The following is a 21,242-nucleotide window of genomic DNA, read 5'->3' as shown; positions in this document are numbered from 1 at the left end:
CGGCAAAGGTTTAGGACCACAGGCAAGAAAGATAACGAGGGGTATCCGGACCTTGCATATGGCTTAAAGCCCAACCTAGTCGAGTGGCTGAAAAGCGCGGAAGCGTACGACAGCAGAGACATGATTATTGAATGCATGTCTCTGGAGCAGTTTTACGAAAGCATCCCCCAAGCTGTGAAACCGTGGGTGCAAGACAGAGGGAATGTAAACACTGTGGAAATAGTGGCTGAATTAGCCAAAGAGTACGCAACATGTAGAAAACTGAACACCGAGGATGGTAATTTGGACGGTCAAAATTGACCGTGGAAACCATTTCCGTTCAAAAAGGGTTCGCAGACTAGACGACCGGAGCCTGCAGTTGTGGACGAAAAGCCCACAGAAAAGCGCAAGGAGAAAACTAATGCGAAAACAGTACAAAAAGAGCAGAAAAGACAATTTGAATCTTTTAGACCGATCCGCTGCTATAAGTGCCACAAACATATCGCTGTGAACTGCGGAAAGCCTAGCGTAGTTTTTTCCTACGTAGACGAAAAAGACGAGAATATGGAACTTTTAAGCCCATATCTTCCCGACCTACAAGTTAATGGCAAACCATGCCGGGTGCTAAGAGACAGTGCTGCCACGATGGACATTGTCCATCTGTCTTACGTGACGGTAGATGACTTCACCAGATCAAACAGCATGGATCAAACAGGTTGTAGAAGAACACAACGTGTGTCTGCCCATGGCCAAAGTCAAAATCAGTGGACCAATCGGGGAGCTAGTGACCGAGGCTGCAGTTTCCAAATTTTTGTCACTGCAGTACCCTTACATTTTTTCTAATCGTTCAAATCAGTTACTGCATGAAAAAGGGCTTAAACTGGGAGAGGGCGTAGTACAGGCATTGACGCGAGGCCAAGCTCTTAAAATCCCGTCACTTTCGGCCGAAAATGCACAAGCTGCTCCAGCAGAAGTAGCAAGGAGATAACTGCAATAACCGAATCCGAGCTAGGCTCGAGTGACGAAAAAACGGTTGAGGAAAGCCGGCCAGCTGACCAGCTCAATGAGAGCATATCACTAGAGTGTCAAAGTTCACACCTGCAGGAAAAGCAAGCTGACGCAATCGCAAGTGAGACGAGGTCGTCATTATCATCGGCCTCAAAGAATTTTGATCAGCTCTTACGTGTGGACAGAGAGTCACTGGCAGCGGAGGAAAAGAATGATGGCAGCTTAGCTAAATTAAACCACACAGCTAAAGAAGGCATTGCTAGGCACGACGTGACGATACATGAGAGCGGAGGATTGTTGTAATCGCACTACAGAGATCGAAAGGGTAGGAATTTGGATCAGTTAGTCGTACCTACTAAGAAGAGGCAGGACCTTTTGAGTCTCTGTCATGGAAATGGGTGGTCCGGCGACCTAGGCATAAACAAATCAAAGGAGAGATAGCTTATGGAATACTACTGGCCTGGCTGTTTCAAAGACGTAGAAAACTTTGTAAGATCATGCGACGCCTGCCAGCGCTCGGGTAAACCAGGAGAGACATGGAAAGCTCCCCTAAAGGTAGTGCCCTTAATAACAGAACCTTTCAGACGACTTGTGATAGACACGGTAGGGCCTCTACCAAAAGCAAAATCGGGTTGCAGGTACTTGTTTACCATGCTGTGTGCGGCTACCAAGTTTCCAGAAGCAATCCCTCTGAAAGAGCTCCGCTCCACCGAAGTAGTAGACAGGCTTTTGACAGTGTTTGCATGAGCTGGGTTTCCTGCCGAAATTCAGGTGGATCAAGGGTCAGTACTCACCAGCGCACTGACTTCCACATTCTTGCAAAAGTGCGGGGTAAAGTTAATACACAGTTCCGTCTATCACCCTCAGTCAAACAGTGTAGAGAGGTGGCATTCAGTGCTTAAGCGAGTTTGGGGTCCGCTCTGTTATGAGCACAAGGAGGACTGGAAGAACTGTCTGCCGACAACTTTATTTGCTTTGCGAACGGTTCCACATGAAGCAACAGGGTTCTCGCCAGCAGAACTAGTGTATGGGAGGACACTCCGTTCTCCACTACAAATGTTAAGAGAAATGTCGGAGGAAAGAGGAGAGAGTCCAACATTGGTAGAATACGTGCTAAATCTGCTGGAACACCTAAGCGCAACCCAAGAACTAGTCGAAAAGAACATGGGAGTAGCTCAAAAGAACGCCAAATTCTATTCCGACAAGAATGCGAGGGTTCGTACGTTTAACACCGGAGATCACGTAATGATCCTCAAACCTTCAAGAAAGAACAAGTTTGAAGTTCACTGGGACGGGCCCGTTAAAGTGTTCCACAAACTTTCAGATACTAACTATGCTCTGAAAATACCTGGTTGCAGGAAGGAGGTGGGGATACATCACTGCAATTTGATGAAGCCGTATGTAGAGAGGAGGGGAGTCGTTAACTATACCATCAAAGAGCAGGATGGCACTAGTACCAAGTTTAAGGAGTACAGGGCGACCTCCAACTCCGAAATCGGCCTAGAAGAAGTAGTAAAACATTCAATAGGTTCGCACGCTCTCAGACCCGAGCAGCTAAATGAGCTAAAAGGGGTGTTAGGGGAATATCGCGACAGATTCAGCAATCGGCCGGGTAGAACCGAACTAATAACGCATGAAACAAAGCTGACATTGACCGAACCCGTAAGATCAAAGCCTTACAGGGTGTCTCCAAGACAGAAATTATGGAGGCAGAGATACAGCGCATGCTAGTGTTGGGAGTTATTGAGCCAGCTGAGAGTGACTACACGTCACCGCTAATACTATAGATCCCGTGCAGTGGTACTGGCAAGTTCCTCTTTCAGAGAGTGCCAGCTGCTATGCCGCATTCATCTCACCTGTAGGCACTTTTCGCCCTCTCGCACTCAGCTTCAGGCTTGAAGAACGCACCGTTTAGCTTCTCTAAGTTAATGGATATTGTCCTGACTTGCAGGAGTTTGCCTTGCCCCTAGCAAGAACCCTCGTCCGTGTGTTGTCTACAGGAAGTTAAATGCCATCACTAGGGATCAGCTGTACCCGATACCCAACATTTAGGAACGAATTGAAAGAGTTAGCGCTGCTAAATACATTTCAACTATAGATCCCGTGCAGTGGTACTGGCAAGTTCCTCTTTCAGAGAGTGCCAGCTGCTATGCCGCATTCATCTCACCTGTAGGCACTTTTCGCCCTCTCTAACTCAGCTTCAGGCTTGAAGAACGCACCGTTTAGCTTCTCTAAGTTAATGGATATTGTCCTGACTTGCAGGAGTTTGCCTTGCCATATCTTGATGATGTAGCAATTTTTTCAATCGCACCTCAAACAGGTGTTCTCATGGTTGAGAGAAGCTGGCTTATCGACAAAAGTGGAAAAGTGTAGATTTGGTTGTTCACAGGTTACTTATCTGGGCCATGTTGTCGGCCAGGGCACGAGACGGCCGGCCGAGCTGAAAATAGCTGCAATTGGAGAATTTTCTCAGCCGCATACGAAAACAGACCTTCGTTCATTTTTGGGACTTTTGGGGAACTATCAACAGTACATTCCCAATTACTCGCAAGTGGCAAGTCCATTAACGGACGCCCTCCGAAAGGGAGCACCGAGTAGCGTAGACTGGGATAAAGACAAAGAAAGCGCTTTCCAAAGTTCGAAAACGCTATTGGTTTCTCTTCCTGTGCTTCGCGCGCCATACTACGCAAAGGAATTCATAGTTCAATGCGACGCAAGCGATAGAAGTATGAGCGTGGTACTTAGTCAGGTCGGTGACGATAACGAGGAGCATCCTATCCTCCATGCCAGCCGTAAACTAAATGTAAGAGAGGAAGCCTACAGCGCTTCAGAGAAGGCATGCGCTTGTTTAGTTGGGGCCGCCCAGAAGTTGTCGTGTTACATGTACGGAGCGAAGTTCATCTTCAAACCGACCACTGTTCTCTGACGTGGCTCAATCAAATGTCACACAAAAATGGCCACTTGCTCCGATGGAGTCTTACTCTCCAAGAGTACAACTTCTTCGTTAGATATAAGAAGGGAAAGTTGCATAGCAATGCGGATGGTTTGAGCAGGCTAATTTGAATTCTGCGTTTAAGGGTCCTGCCTAAATTTTAGTGTTATTATTGTTATTTTGTTAGGCCAAGAAGATCCCCTGTCATTTAGCAGGTCTCCCTCCATGATAGCTGAATTTGTCAGCACAATATTGCTTCAAAAATTGGCATAGCGAAATGCAGCATTTTTTGCTTCTGCACTGATGTTTTCTTTGAAGCCTAGCGGGTCTAAAGTGAGAGCCAAGGTACGTCTTCTCGGCGCAGAGCCGTGTTGTGGGGTTCGTTTTGCAGTTCCCTGTCCTTGTTGGATGTTTTGGGGCGGTGACATCATTGCACAAGTGGTTGCTGCGAGCCAAGGCATCACCCCCTGGCCACCAGCCGTTCTCTACCTGCCCGGCGGTTGTCAGCGCTGGACAGTCGAGATTTTCCGGGCCATGGAGGCGCTGTTAAGAACGGCCCAGCTGAGGTGCAAGTTTTGCCAGCCAGTTGCAAAAGCGGCGGCAACCTTTCTTGGAACGCCACCGTTACCTCTAGCCTCGCTGCCGTTGCGACTGAATGCGATCGGCGGAACACCTATTGTTACTTAGCCCGCCACCGCCGCCCTGGTCTGCCGCGAGCGGGGGAGTGCTCGTGGGAACGTAGTTCGAGGCTCCTTGCCACGCGCCGTCCAAGACGCAAGACAATGGGCACCCGGCTGCGTTGCGGGGGTTAGCTCGGAGAATAAAAGGCACCTTTCCTGACACAAGCCCCGAGGTCTACGAAGTCCGTCTGGTGTCGGCTCCGGACCATGAACCTGTGCGGAAGTGTGTGTGTGTGTAAGCCGTCCCGCAGAGAGGCGGGTTGTTTACGATGGCTGGTCGGCCGTTTCTGTCACCTGGGTACCGGGGGAGGACTGTGTGTTTATATACCGCTGTTGTGCGGCTGCTCAGAGGCATTTTCTCAAGCTGTCATGTTAGACTGATGTACATTTCTCTCGCAGTTATGCTAGCCTGATTAACTGCAAGTAGATACTGTAAATGATCCCGTATTCCTCGTTCTCGATGAGAAGCAGTCCTTCCCTTTATGGCAAAGAAGTCCGACACGGCTGTGGACGGCACGATGGACACGGACAAGACCCAACAGCGTAGGCTTGGCGAGTCACACCAGGAACAGCGTCTAGCACAAGCCCCACTCGAGTAGCATTGGTGATCCGGCTGCGGAGCTCTGCACGGCGCACTTCTTCCTCCTTGCAACTTTTCCCCTTGCTGAGAACAGCCGCACAGGAGGCCTAAGGCGTCGTGAGGACGAAGGGCGCGTGATACGGCTTGAGCCGATCTACGTGCACAGTTTTGCGACCTCTGCGACACAAGCGCCTGACGGCGCCTGCGTCGCCGAGGTCGCGAAATACGGGCGTCGGAAAGACGGGCGCCTCCACTAATGGTGGAGGCGCCTGTCCTCAGGACGAAATTTCTGTAGGGCTTGTTCTTGCGTTGTAAGGGAGGAAGCTAGTTGCCAACAATCTTCTGCATACCGGGCGGCTTTGGAAACACGTGCACCCTCTGATAAGTTGGGACGGTAAGGAAGAATAGTGTCAATGGGAAATGATGGTTCGCAGCCATATAGAAGAAAGAAGGGAGAAAAGCCCGTCATTGACTGGGGTGCTGTAGTGTAGGCGTACGTGACATAGGGAAGGATGAGGTCCCAGTTGGTGTGGTTGGAGGTGACATACATCGAAAGCATGTCGCCAAGAGTTCCGTTAAAGCGTTCTGTCAATCCGTTTGTTTGCGTGTGATATGCGGTGGTACAGCGATGAATAACGCAGCATTCAGCGAGAAGTTCTTGAATGACATCGGCGAGAAAGACGCGGCTGGCAGAGCGGCCGTTTCTGCATACCTGGCGAGATGGTCTACAGCTACAATGACCCAGCGATTGCCAGCAGCTGTGTATGGAGGCTCGTAGAGGTCTATCCCAACCCGGTCAGGTCGCAAAGGGCACGGCAAAGGTTGCATTGGTCCAAAAGGGCGGCAAGGATCAGGCTTTCGGTATTGACATTCTGTGCAAGAGCGAATGCACTTTTGCACAAATGTGTACCTACCACACCAATAAAACCTATGACATATTCTGGTGTAGGTCTTGAAGAGACCAGCGTGTGCGCACTGAGGGTCGGCATGGAAAGCGGCGCATACATCAGTGTGGAGCTGCCGAGGTATTACAAGCAGCCATTTGCGGCCGTCGGACCTGTAGTTACGGTGATAGACAATTCCGTCGCGGCTGGCGAAGTGTGAAGCTTGTCGGCGTAACGGTCACGTTGGTGGGTGTGTAGGTGAATTAGAGACGTAATCTATCAAAGATGAAATCCAGGAGTCCTTGCGCTGCTCCAAAGTCATGTCGACAGAAGCGAATGGAAGTGGGTCATCTAGGACGGACACACTGACAATGTCGGCGTGGACAGGCGAGCGCGAAAGAGCATCGGCTTAAGCGTGCTTCTTGCCCGAGCGGTAGACAACCCAGATATCGTACTCTTGGAGCCTCAGTGCCCACCGGGCTAGGAGGCCGCAGGGATCCTTGAGAGACGACAACCAGCAAAGTACGTGGTGATCAGTAACGACATCGAAGGACTGGTCGTACAGGTATGGGCAAAATTTTGTGATGGCCCAGATGATCGCGAGACATTCTTTTTCCGTGACAGAATAGTTCGCTTCAACTTTCATCAGAGTGCGGCTCGCGTAAGCAAGAACATATTCTTGGCAGCTGGGCTTTCGCTGGGCGAGCACAGCGCCAAGACCAACACCGCTAGCATCCATATGGATTTCCGTGGGAGCAGTTGGATCGAAATGGCGCAGTATCGGTGGTGTTGTAAGCAGGCGACGTAGCGCCGTGAAGGCATCATCGCAAGTCGGGGACCACGCGAAGAGATTGGGGTCTCCCCGAAGAAGCTGTCAGAGGTGCTATAATCGAAGCGAAATTTCGAATAAAGCGGTGGAAGTACGAGCAGAGGCCAATGAAACTGCGCAAGTCTTTTAGAGACGTTGGCCTCGGGAATTCTTCAACAGCACGGAGCTTAGCGGCATCAGGGAGAACGCCGTCCTTCGACACGACATGTCCGTGAATTGTCAGCTTGCATGCCCCAAAGTGACATTTTTTCAGATTTAGTTGGAGGCCAGCGTCACTGAGACAGCGTAAAGCCTGCTCCAAGAGATGAAGGTGAGTAGGAAAATCTGGTGCGAACACTACTACATCATCCAAATAACACAAGCACTTGTTCCATTTGAGGCCTCGAAGAATAGTGTCCATCATCCGCTCAAAAGTTGCGGGCACGTTGCAAAGTCCAAATGGCATCACACGAAATTCGTATAAGCCATCTGGTGTGATGAAAGCAGCTTTAGGCTTATCTTCTGCAGCCATAGGCACCTGCCAATAACCAGAGCGTAGATCGAGGGAGGAAAAGAACTCTGCACCTTGTAAGCTGTCGAGGGCATCGTCGATCCGCGGCAATGGATAAACATGCTTTCGGGTTATTTTGTTTAGGCGACGGTAATCCACGCAAAAGCGGATCGAGCCATCCTTCTTTTTAACTAAAGCAACTGGCGATGCCCATGGGCTGTCGGACGGTTCAATGACACCACGCTTTAGCATGTCACCTACTTGCTCATCAAGGACGCGTCGTTCTGTCAACGAGACGCGATAGGGTCGCTGCCGTAGCGGTGAGTGAGAACCGGTGTCAATACGGTGACATACAGTCGTCGTTCGGCCCAGAGAAGTGCTATGGCTGTCAGAAGCAGCACGTAATTTCTCGAGGAGACGGAGAAGGTCATGGCGTTGAGTGGAGCTTAAGGCGTTGTCGATGACGTGGCTGAAAACGTCTTCAGGCGATGTGGCAGGTACGGGACTACAGTAGAGGGTGTTGACCTCTGATGATCCAACAGGAAGTTCCGACGTGGTAATGGTGTCGTAAGGCTCCACAGAGCCGAGCGATTCACCGCGAAGCAACGCAATTGGGAATGGGAAGTGGTTGTGTCTAGGAAGGTGAGTAGCACCAGCTTGAAGGCTAAGCAACGCAGTTGGGAGTGGTGAGAGGTGGCGGTGAATGAAAGCAGTGGAAGGCGTGAAGAGTATGGTAGAGTCGAAGGCAACGGAACAGGATACAGGTGCCAGAACGTGCGGAGGTAAATGGATGTCGTCAGTGAGGGACAACTTGGTGCAGGAAAGCGAAACGTCATCAGATATGGCATTGCCAAGCGAAGAGAAGGCGACTTCTGCACGGGAGAAATCAATAACAGCTTGGTGACGGGAGAGAAAGTACCAACCTAAAATAATATCGTGGAACAGTGCGGAAGAACGGCGAACTCGACTGTGTAGAGCACTCCTTGAATTTCAAGTCTGGCGGTGCACGCAGCCACCGGCTGGACGTGCTGTGCTGTGGCCGTGCGGAGTAAAGGACTGAAGAAAGGCGTCGCGACTTTTCGTATTGAGCAGCATAGTTTTTCGGCAATTACAGATATGGCAGCACCTGTGTCAGTGAGGGCAAGCACAGAGACTCCTTCAACAGCGACATCAATAACGTTGGGCGACAAAAAAAGAGGGCTTGAGCGTTGTGACGATGACTCAGTTCTTGCCTCTGGAACTGCGCCACTTAGTTTTTCGTGTCAGCGGTAGAGAGCTGTCGACGCATCGAGGAGAGCGAGCAACGACGAGGAGAAGGAGAACGGCAGTCGGAAACTGGGCGAAGGCTTGGGCGGGGAAGGGGTAAATCGCGGTCTGGAGCGCAAGACGACGGATGGTCGTACGCGGCTGTGCGTGGGTCGTCACATGGATGAAGTGGACGCCGGTGGCACAGGCGTGCGACGTGTCCGGGAATACCGCACGAATAGCAGATGGGCCGATTGTCCGATGTGCACCAGGGATTAATTACTCGATGGGCTGGAGGTCGTGGCAGTGTGGGGGTTAAAACAGGGCTAGGCATCGGAAGTGGAGCCCGGAAGGTCGGCGGTCGTGGTCGTGCGACTGCGTCGGCGTAAGTCAATGGGGTGGAGAGCTGAGGCGCCCGTTCCAGAGGAAAGACCTCGGACACTTGCTCTTCTATAACGTGTCGTAGGGTCGGGCTAAGGGACGAACTTGAGTCCGGCGGGTTGGAGATGAGGGAGAGCTGGCGAGCTACTTCTTCCCGGACGAAAGCCTTGATCTGCGAGAGGAGGGTGGAATCTTGAATAGGGGAGGTCAAGCCAGACAACGATTCGTGATGGGGAACAGGACGGCGAGTGAGGATGCGTTGACGGCAGAGCTCGTCATAGCTTTGGCACAGTTCAACAACTTGTGCAACAGTAGAGGGGCTCTTTGAAATGAGCATCTTAAATGCATCCTCGTCGATACCCTTCATTATATGCTTGATTTTATTGCCCTCAGTCATGGATGCATCGACGCGTTTACAGAGATCGATGACATCTTCGATGTAGCTGGTAAAGGTCTCACCAGGCTGCTGAGAGCGCGACTGCAGACACTGTTTGGCACGAAGCTTTTGAACAGCAGGGTGGCCGAAGACCTCGCTGAACTTTGTCTTGAACACCGTCCAGCTTGGGACTTCGCTTTTGTGGTTCCGAAACCACAAGTGGGCAATGTCGGTGAGGTAAAAAGGGACGGTGGTCAGTTTCGTGATGTCATCCCATTTGTTGTTTAGACTAATGCGTTCGTATGATGAGAGCCAGTCATCAACGTCGTGGTTGTCAGTGCCGCTGAAGATGGGAGGGTCCCACTGACGGAGTGTGCCGGGGCATACGGAGGACTGGGGAGCAGGTGGTGGTAAGCTCGTGGCGCTTGCGGCGGTCATGATGGCAAGGAGAGTCCGGCTGCGCAATGCCAGGATGACAGGAGACCCAGCAAACCTCCACCAATTATGGCAAAGAAGTCCGACACTGCTGTGGACGGCACGATGGACGCGGGCAAGATATACACCCAACAGCATAGGCTTAGCCAGTCACACCAGGAACAGAGTCTAGCCCGAGCCCCACTTCAGTAGCATTGGCGATCCGGCTGCGGAGCTGTCCACGGCGCACTCCTTCTTCCTAACACCTTCAACAACGTCCTCGGCATGAATAAGTTGGACGACGGCATGGGCCAGCTACCTTCTAATTCATGCCTGACTCCAATCTTGACAACTGATTATGAGAGATGGGATTGAGCCCCCAATCCTAACAACACTCAGTGCACGGACATGTTGAGTCTTAGTCCAAACAATTCAGTAAGAAATTAATTGGTATTTTTCAATTCCAAATTATTGGACTTTTGCCGCACCGCCACCTGGCGAGATGGTGGTGACCCTTACAAGTTTTCTACAGCTCACGTAGGTGTTTTCGGCGAACATTGCCATGGTGGTCCTTCCTGATTGATTTAGGTTTGACCACGCATGCCTGGAACTGGTCGACAGTGGTTTTTCATTTTTGACTGACTTGTTCGAGGCCTTCGAGCTGCAGGAATGTCCAGCCTGTGACGAATTTGATTGTTTTGCGATTCCGAGCAGGCAACACAGCCAAGTGGGCGTCGACGCTGCCAAGCGTTGGCTGCAAAATCACCAGAGCTACACTGTGACGATTGGGCGCGGAACTGGTGAGCTGGTGGTGACCTTTACAAGTTTTCTACAGCTCTTGCAGGTCATTTTTATCTTTACCCCTTGAAAGCATCATGCTACATTTTGCCGGTTCCACCTAAAATGCTTTACCTCGCTTTTTGCTGTCAGCGATGGGGTTTTGTGTTGTCAAATCGTGTGCATGTAAGGTGGCATTTCTGACTTTTTTGTAGCCCAGAATTTTACCTACTGATTTTGCTGCTTTGTGGTGGGAATATTGAGTGTAACCCAGGGCCACCAATTGCTGAAAAAGTCCAAGAACTGTTGAATGGTCAAAGTAAGTTAATGCAGCTGACCGCAGGCGTTATTGCTTGGACTCTTTCTTCAGAAACTAAGCTAGAAAAGATTGACGCAGTTGAAATAACGTTAGCTAACGTTGAAGATCAGCAATAACAAGATCATGATGCTTTGACAAGCATTCTTAAAAAAATGGATGACTTGCAAAACTGTGAGAGGTGCAATAATTTGTTTTGTTTTTTTTTATGGTTTGGCAGATCCCAATGCCTATGAAATGGCAGCCGAGTCTGAGGAACTCATCATGAGTCAGTGCACTGCGAAGCTTGAATTGTCTTCGTTATCCACAGAATATGCACACAGGCTGGGCAAATTCAACGACGGAAGAAGTCGGCCCATTATTGTGTGCTTCAATTCTTTAAAGACCGCCAAGCTGTGCTTGCAAAAGCATTCAAGCTTACGGGATAGAGCATTGCTATATCTGCCGTACTGCCTGTGAGAAGTGTAAGAAATTATGGGCTTATGCCAAAGAAAACATCGAATAAGGCTTTAAACCAGATCTGAAATTTGATAGCCTTCACTCAGGGCGCTTTCAATGGGACAATGAAGCCGCCGTTGTACGGGAGCAGTGACAAGGTACTGTTAATGCTGCAATGTGTCCGGTCAGTGATTTGTTAATCAATTGCCAGTACAAAAAATGAAGTTGACGACTTTCACTTTTTTCTTTGTACCATCCAACCGACCATTGTTCTGGGCACAGAATCTTGGCTCAAACCGACTGTCTCAAGCACTGAAATATTTCCTGGCACATAGGAGTGTTTTCGTCGAGACCGCTGTGCACATGGCAGAGGGATGTTTATTCTTCTCCATACTAGTACCCAAAGTGTCCAATTGGAATATCCCGATAGTGAAACTGAATCGATTTTTTGTAAGGCAATTTTTTAGGCCTCCTGGCTTTTCTATCAATCTACTAGTTCATTTATCCAATGTTCTTGAAAGTATTAACAACAATGCCTTCTTCTAGGGAGGGACTTTAACCTTCCGGATACTGACTGGTCAGCCGGGGAACAAAGGGATACTGCTCGAGGGACTCTATACTCAACTTTCTTTGATATTGTGAATCAGAACACTTTCTAACAGTATGTGCATGAGTCATCATGCACTGATGTAACAGGTCGCATACTTGACCTTTTCCTCTGTAACGCACCTTATGTTGTATAGAATGTACGAGTGTTGCCAGGATTGAGCGACCACAGTGTTATTCTAGCAGATTTATCAGTTCTGCATGTGAAGGTTGCAAAAACACTTAACCAAAAGATTTATGCCTACAACAAGTCCAACTAGGAGGTGATTTGCACTGCTTTCGAGTTATTCTTTCCAACTTTTGATGCACTCCATTGGTGTAGCCAGGAGGGTCTGGAGAGTCGAAACCTCCCCCGACATTTTCTGACAAACTCCGCACCCCCTTTCCCATGGAACAGCTCTGAAAGAGCAACACGGGTGAAAGGGAAAGCTTGAATGCGGAAGCAAGGTGAGGACTAGTGGCAGTTTACAGGTGGGGGAGGGGATCCCCTCTCCCATGTACAGAACATTGCGGCTCCACTTATGGCATGCCTCTAGCTCATTCCGGATCATGTTAACCAAAACTCCTGAGGGAGAATTGGCACTAAAATTTCCACACAGAGATAAAGATGGGACAAGTGTGTGCATAAACCTTGGGGGCATTGTTACTCCCCACCAGGCCATCATGTCGTCGACGAGCTTCTCATTTCTGGCACTTGACCGAATCGTCGACAACGCTGCGCGGAAGAAAAGCATTCCGAAAATATTGCCACTTGCTTGTCTGGGATAAGCATAATAAGCATTTCCCCCCCCCCCCCTTTTTTTAAACAAAAGCTTTTTGTGCCTCTTCTTTCGACTTTCCCACTACTGAGGCTTCTGCTGCTGTCAGGCTCACTGCATCGGGGGTGGTGCAGAGCATGTGTGTACATGACAGAAGCGCGGCAGAGAGAAAAGGCGACATGAGAAACTCGTTTAGACCTTTGCACTGCGTTGAATGTGCACAATGTTCTTTGGAGCTCCCTGGGCGTCACCACGTAAGCCTCTTGACAACTGTAATTATCCGTGACCCTCCCACAAAAGCACTGCGGCAGCGCTTACCTTTCTACTAACATGCAACCGTTCAGAAGGGAAATAAATAGAATGGTAGGGAGGAGGGGGAGAGGAGGCAGAGAATGGAAACCACCAATGCAGCCATGAAACAAGTGAATAACAGCCTTTGCACTCTTCACTCGCAACTCGCATACATGGGGGGATGGCAGGAGAGGTAGAAATTGACGTGAGATGCCAAGAAAACGCTACTACTAGACACGACAGCAGTTGCAGATAAACTGGACAAATTTATATTCAACGTACGGTACGGCATGTTTCTGCTATTTCTATAAAATAAACAAGCAGACAACTTATGCAGAGTGTGCAAAACCAAAGCCGCATTAAAGCACACCGTAGGGTCCAGGTGACACTACGTGAGCGATCGCATGTAAAATCAATACTTCTGTGCCCGCCACAGTGCATTGTGACTATGGCATGGCTTGAGGTCGCAGGCTTGATACCGACCGCAGAGGCCACCTTTCGACGGGGGCAGAATAACAATTCGAGTGCACCTGCATTTAGTGACACGTTAAAGCATACCAGGCTGTCAAAATTAACCCTTTATTGCACCTTGTTGCATTTACGCAACATTCTGATGAACGGTGTTAAAAACCGAAGCAAAGTCAGTTTGGAGCTGCCTGTACACGTTGTTGCATTCCCGCAACATTGGTCTGTAAAACGCGCCACCTTGTGCTGCAATCTGTGCTAATCCTTCGCATCTTGTACCAAAACAAACGTGGCGGAGGCTGCGTGCGCCCGTGAGCAGTGATATAGGTAAGTTTTACAAATTGTAAATGTATTTCTCCATAAGACAAAGTGCAAAAAAAATTCTTACGCTATGCTACACATCCTTCCGATTCTGTAGGTTAAAAAAAAAACATTGTCATTTCGGAATAGTTTGTTCGTGGCGCCAGAACGCTGCTATGTTGCACAAATGCAACAACGTGTACATGGTTTATTTTCTTCGGAAAAGTGAAATGGCTCCGAAACGCTGGTATGGGCCAGCAATTCCTCCTGATAGTGAAGGCAGTGACTATTCAATTAGTCACGACAGCCACGAGTGTAAGTCCGTTTCGATTCAACATGTGGACTAGATGTTCTCTGGTCGAATTTCCTTTTTTTTTTTTTTCAAAAGTACGCTGTGCCTCCGCACGTTGCCGTGTCACGTCGTCACGGGCACAGCTTTACGTCTCTGCTTCGATGTTCTACATTTTGACAATAACCCGAAAACACTGCATTGTTTCCTGGCTGCACGGGAATCTGCATGACGTACTGCACGAAGTGTGGGAGCCACCTGTGCTGCACAAGCATGTCCAAGTGCTTCTCTTTGTTCCACACTAAATCATAGGTGCACCAATGATTGTCTCGTGCAAATAAGCATCTGAGCATGAATCGCACTAAATCTATCTTTTACTTTCAACTTCTTCTTTATTTGCACATTGTTGCAAATATGCAACATACCCTTTTTCTGCAAATTGAAACCACAGACATTCGCCAAAGTAAGTTTCCATGGGAGTACAAGTACTGTTATGCTTCCCTACAACTCCATGAATAATATTTTGAGGAAGCAAAAAATTGTGCAGTAAAGGGTTAATCCGAAGTTCACCACTACGGCGTGCCTCATAATCCTATTGTGGTTCTGGCACGCACAACCCTATAATCCAATTCAAGTTTAATACTTCTGCCGCAATGCGATGTGCCATGTGAGGCAATGACAAGGCTCAACCCTCTCAGAGGTTAGAAAATATGGCGCACAACGCCTGAAGCAAACACCTGTCCCTGTGTGTTTGTGCACTATGCAAACAAACAGCAGTGGCGCATGCAAGGTAATATTTAACATCAACACCTCTTGTGTTGGACTAAAAGTTGAAGTAATCAAACATTTGCCGTCAATCACTACTAATTATTGTTAATCAAAGGAAACTGCACAGAAAGCTGCCCTTACATCAATTCTAACAGTGCATGGGACCCGGATATACTTTTTCTTCTTTTTTCCCCCTTGTCTCCAACTTTTATTATGTTACTAAACTTGAGACGACCTTGCTGTTAGGCTAGTTTGAACACGCTGTCAAGAATAAAAACAGGGCAAAAAACGGGACAAGAAAGGAAGATCTACAGAACATCGATTTGTGCATGACAAAATATATCAAGGACGAGGATGTTGGACCAGGGAAGCTAAGAAACTGCCACATTAAACAAATAGGAGGGCAGGTAGGTGAATGGCTTCAAAGTCCATGCAAAAACAGAAATATAGGAATTTTAGGGGCGGCCGTGCCGTTCAACAACTCGGTGAATGTTGGAGAGTGCGACAGTGACAAATGGAAAAGAATTTTCATAATGAAAGTAGGATGATGGATACGACAAGACAAGTGGGGGACGCGCATTAAAGCCATCAAGAAAGAAATTGGGAGATAATTATTCACATAGAGAGAGCGTCTCGTCACTGGCTGAACGCTTAACACCAGAAGGCCTCTGCCAGTCGCCTAGCCGAGTCTCACCTAATCCGCTATAACGCGTGCTGCTTGCTGTAGAGAGCCCATCCTAACTAAATGTCTTGGCAATTTTAGAATAGACGGGCATTGAGAGACCAGAAATCTATCGGAGCTACTCGCCCTTATTTTACTGCGAACTACGGATGCCATAATTTTCGCAAAGGCTTCTAAACAGGAAGCAGCCCTGCTTCGGACTGTCTAGCTCATCAATTCCCGAGTGTGATCAAATAACAATATGCGCTGCCCGATGACTGCAATGCCACGATCGCAAGTTACTTCCAGTTATTATTATTATTATTATTAGTTATGAAAATATACAATTACACAAAGGAAACAGGGAGGGAGCAGAGCAAGCTGACAACTGCCACTGAGAGGTGAACAACGCCTGCCAACTCTATTGAGAGGAGGGGATGAAAAGAGGAGAAGAATATACGAAACAAAGAAATAGGAAAGAAAATGGGAAATAAACAAATGACACAGACACAGACAAAATAAAGTCAAAACACGGAAAAAATGTCTATAAACGGGAGGCCAAATCAGTTTTCTGCAGGAAAGTTAGCAAGGCCCTATGAGCTTGGTCACGTTAAGCAGCACTCTCTCGCAGATAACAGGGCAAGGTTGAATTTGTCAACAACTCGAAGCAAAGGCAAGAGTTTGACGTAGTAGTTGCGTGGAAACCCGCAAGGCAGAGAGAAGTAACTAATTAAGGAAAAGTGAGACATCCATCCAATCATAGCAATTGCTACAAAGGAAATCCATACAGGATCCTCGAAATAAAAGCCTTGCAGTTGAAGAAAAATTCGTCCTGGTCTGAGACCCGAACCTGGGACCACCACCTTTCCGGGGCAGCCACTCTACCATCTGAGCTAACCAGGAGGCTAGCAGATGGCAGGGCAAAGCCGAATTTGTCAACAACTCGAAGCAAGAGTCGGACGTAATAGTTCTGCGGAAACCCGCAATGTGGAGAGAAGTAAGCATTTAGGGAAAATGAGACATCCACCCAATCGTAGCAATTGCTACAAAGGAAATCCATACGCGTTTCTTGAAAGAAAAGCCGTGCAGTTGAAGAAAAATTTGTTCTGGTCTGGGACTTGAACGCGGGACCACCGACTTTCTGGGACAGCCACTTGTAACATCCGAGCTAACCAGGAGGCTAGCAGATGGCAGGGCGAAGTCGAATTTGTCAAAAACTCGAAGTAAAGGCAAGAGTTTGACGTAACAGTTCTGCGGAAACCCGTAAGGTGTAGAGAAGTAACTAATTAACCCTTTAGGGCGCCTTGTACACAATTGTGTACATTGTATTTCTGGTGTTTTTTTCACGTATAGGGCGCGCAATTTTCTATTAGGTTGTTTTTAGCGCATTCCCAAACTTTAAACTGACAACCATGTGCCTTTCGGGTGCCATCTGTCACATTTCGGTGAAGATGTTCACATCAAAACAAGAAATGGTGGACGCTGGAGCAGCAAAGAGCGGTGAGTCAAGTTCTTATTTTTTTAGAGCCGCTTTTTTTTTATTGTGGCAAGCGAAAAAAATTAGACACGCTTGTGCATCATATGAAGTACCGAGGAGTGATAATTTCATACATTCTGAGGAGATGACCGAACGCTAACGCTCGCACGCGCATGTGTACACGATTGTGTACAAAGCGCCGTGGTCGCTGCAGAAATGAAGAACGCTGAGAATTGCTTTGATTTTCTTTCCAGGTTTTTTGGCCATTCGTCGTTCTTCCTTCTACAGTGCAAACAAGCATAAGAAAACCCCAAAAACAGCTGAAAGGCTTTTGGAGCTCATTGCTGATAAATGTTTCAGACATCGGGGAAAGTGACGAAGAAGAAGCCACGTGTGAAGCGACCGACGCCTGCGTTGCAGCTGCGTTCACCAACCTCACAGAAGAGGAAGATGCTGCTGCAGGGGAAACGCAAGCTGAAGAAGTGGACACTGAGAGTGCTTTTTCCTTTTGTGAACCTGGGTACCTGCAATTCTTTGCTGGACTACCACCGCGTCAACCAAACGCTGCCTAGAGCTAAACTTCTATATTTGATGAATTTTCGCTTGCAAGCTGCCGAAGCATTAATTAAGTCGGTACTACTCGAGAAAAAGCGTGGAAGGCCTTCTCTTGCAGAGATCCAAGCACCACAACCAAAGATAGGGCAAAAAAGCAAGAATATCGCTTCCTTGCACAGACGCGCACTGCGACTCCTTTGACCATTGGCCCGAATCCTGCGACCAGAAGGTGCGAATTAGGTGTAAGCTCGAGAAGTGCACACGAGGCGCCCGGATATTCTGCATGAAATGCGCCGTGCCACTGAGCCTGATGAAAGAGAGAAATTGCTTCCTCGCATTCCACAAGTGAATTTTGTGACCACCGAGGCGCTGTGTACACAATTGTGTACGATGTTGCAAATAATAAAGTTTCATGATAACTTTCAAGAATTCGATGGTTTTGTGTTTCTTAGGTCCCAAAAAGAATGTTTATACATAAAAAAATTTTTTTCTATGCATAATTGCAAGTGGCGCCTGAAAGGGTTAAGGAAAAATGAGACATCCATTCAATCGTAGCAATTGCTACAAAGGAAATTCATATAGGTTCCTCGAAAGAAAAGCCTCGCAGTTGAAGAAAAATTCATCCTGGTTTGGGATTTGAACCCGGGACCACCGCCTTTCCGGGACAGCCACTCTACGATCTGAGCTAACCAGGAAGCTAGCAGATGGCAGGGAAAAATAGAAGTGGTGAGTCACTGAAATTCTTGCACTGTGCCAAAAGTATTGAGAGCAACACCTGTTCAGCCGGTAAAGAAAGAGGCGATTGATGCCACACCCACCGAGCCCCTTGGACAGGCAGTCCCAGCTGATCCTGGCCCTCTTGTGGGGCAGCGATGGCTCCAGTTTGAGGCTGGGATCAGTCAGGTTGCACCGCATGCTGGGAGCTGCAGGGAAGCTCTCGCGGGCTCTCCTCTGGCGCTTCTCTCGTTCGCAGAACTCCACCCAGCTGAAACGCAAACGTCGTCATCACTCAAACAACTGAAGGGTGCTCAGAGCGTGTTTAGAGTAGGGAAAATGCAGCTGACTTGCATTATTTGATCTTGATGGGAACAACACAAATTCTGTGGGCACAATTGAAACAAGGGGCATACAGATGTCTGAATACACCACTATCTTATTTGGCAGTATTTGCCCGATTCTGACACACCCACGACTCAAATGACTTTATACATTTTGTACATTTAGGATCTGCAATGAAGTAATTTGACTACCTGGCAAAGTTTTTTTCAAAATAATTCGACCCTCAATGGGTTAACAAAACAATGCAAAAGGCTCTGGCAAGTGCAACACCCACTTTTTAGCATGCGACATCCTTTGTGATAGCCTCCTTCTGTTTCAATGTCTCTTGCTTCTCACTTGGCTCACTCCTATTGTCGTGAAACCGATGCAAAAGAACAGCTAGCATGCTGAGATGTGAACGAAGTCTGTCGTGTTCAAGAAGCACACAACACGTTGTGCCGACTAACTGCATTCTTTGGCAATCTCCATGACTTTCGGAGAGTTTCACTTTAAGTGAAATTTCCTGAACCCGTCTAAGACAGAGATTGGCACAGCGCCAGAAACATGCACTTGGCCTGTGAATGACCTGATCCACCCCTCTTTCGTAGCCTTGCACCTACTGTGGCTCCGACGTGTGAGTGAGCTGGCTTGGCTTGGTTAGCTCGTGGCCTCCAAGATGGCACTGACGCAATCTCGGAGGTCACTCCTGCTTGCGCCAGTCAGCACGGCGTGCCACCGTGAGAAAGAGAAGTAAATGTGGCATGGCGCACCAAGAAAGTATAAGACCGATTGCGGAAATCATAAGTAAGATGAAACCTGGACAGCTTACATACACAGAATGGAAATTTATTTACACTTACCGTAACATTCTGAGCAAGCGCCCCTACCCGTGCAAGCGCCATCATGAAAGCGCTCTTCCCCCACCCCCTCCCTTCACTTTCGAGTGATTTGAAATTGGTGTCAACTATTGAGCAAGCGCCACTTCATCCATTTTCACCAGACCGCTTGGCTACAGTTTGTCAATTTCTTAAGAAATTGCATATTACATTACATAAAATGGAGCAATTTAGTGATAAATAAATGTATTGCTTAGCCGCACTTCTGCCGAGGCCCGATAATTCACCAGAGAGAGGTATCTGCACAGCCATAGTCTTCGTCAGTCACCATTTTGGTCTAATGTGCGGAGTCTCACATGTGCGAGACACATGGTGCGATTTTGCATGCAATCTGTCATACGACGTGCCGGAGTGCGATTTGCTGCATACAACGATTCTTGACTCAGATTGCTCTCATTCAGTACGAATGAGAGAGCAGCGCATAGCTCCACCCAGAACCGGCGCCCCTGCATGCATGCTTGGAATGGCTTTGCAAATAAAGTGAAAACAAGCGTATTTGCACAGCTCTCACGTTTTAAACAAAAGATGCCAATATAAATACGACTATATAAGCAGTGCAGATTTTTTTCTGCAAGGCCACATTGGCAGTATCGGCTCCATTGACAGCCACTGATGACTAGAAGCTCGCTGGGTCGTTGAATCGGAGACAGGTGGTGCTTGCGAGACGACCGTACGCAGTTCATAATGAAGCGCCTATGTTAGTCAGCAAAACGCGTACACAATTATATGACACTTAAATTGCAATATATTTGATTTTATTGGTGCCCATGGAAGCGAATGAGCAAGCCAGGCAAGCCGGTCTTTGGAAGACGACGAAGCCTAGCTCAGTGGCTGCCGGATCCAGGGCCGACAACCCTTGAATTTGGGTTCCCGACCGAGACAATATTTTCCGATTTCAAGGCCAAATTAAATGCAAACTAAAAACATTGTGTCAAAAAACTTTCCTGCTCATTTTAATACACTTCACAGTAAACTAGTGCCATGCAATATTTCTTATGCTGTCCAAAAATAAAAAAAATTTGAGAAGGAATTCCAAACATGGCCCAAATCAGAAAACTTTTGTAACGTTGATGCGTCTTGGCACCATTTCTATTTCACACAGAAACTTGAATAAGCTGTCAAACATAGAACATCCTCTTTGTAACATTTATGGAAAATATTATCTTCCTAATGAAACATAAGAAAAAAATTTGACTCGGCAAGCTTTAAAAACAAAACTCATCTGAAAGAATAAAAAAACTCCGATTCCAATTTCTGAAAAAAATTTTGGATGGAAGTTTGCTTATGTTGGGCAGAATGCGGGTGCTATAATATGTTTCCTCATTTGCTTTATTCACAAACTATAACAGGCCAAAGTAGCCCATGTTGAGTGCGCTGGCTTCAGTACCTTTGCTGGTCGTCTATTAGTTTGCATAGTATGCAAATCTAGTTACAATTCAGAACTTCGCTCTGGCAGCTTGCTTTAGACAAAAATGTACTGTCAGATTTTATTTGTGCCTAGCGTGTGTGGAAGTGGGGGTTTGTTGCCTTCTAAAGTGCTAATGTGTACCAAGTTCTCAGCCTACATGCTCTGTGGGGATCACACTTACACCTCCATTATTCACTCGTCAACATCATGCGAGACACAGCGAGTGCACATTGTGGCTGACCTTGCCAAAATTCGCCTGGTGCACACAGTAAATCACCGGTAAGCCAAGGCAGGCTAATCTGTAAGCGACGGAGCGCTTCCAAAATCAGCATGTGTGTCATTGTGGAGGTGCTACTTCACTCGCTCCTCCCCATCCCCCCATGTGCAATGGGTACTGGAAC

At 47.8% G+C, this 21,242-nt stretch overlaps 1 protein-coding gene across 2 annotated transcripts in view; it reads right to left on the bottom strand.

The window, feature by feature from the left end:
- The window catches only part of xmas (RRM_XMAS2 and SAC3_GANP domain-containing protein xmas), a 580,140-nt gene that overhangs the window by 252,955 nt on the left and 305,943 nt on the right, over window positions 1-21,242 (bottom strand). For both annotated transcript variants that reach the window (XM_065450653.1, XM_065450654.1), the window contains one exon: window positions 18,318-18,484. In XM_065450653.1, the coding sequence (XP_065306725.1) occupies window positions 18,318-18,484 (167 nt within the window). The remainder of the gene's footprint in view (window positions 1-18,317; window positions 18,485-21,242) is intronic.

The sequence above is a fragment of the Dermacentor albipictus genome, chromosome 5, assembly GCF_038994185.2.
Source record: "Dermacentor albipictus isolate Rhodes 1998 colony chromosome 5, USDA_Dalb.pri_finalv2, whole genome shotgun sequence".
NCBI lineage: Eukaryota > Metazoa > Arthropoda > Arachnida > Ixodida > Ixodidae > Dermacentor > Dermacentor albipictus.
The sequence above is the reverse complement of the archived record's forward strand: the minus strand, read 5'-3'. Positions and strand labels throughout refer to the sequence as shown.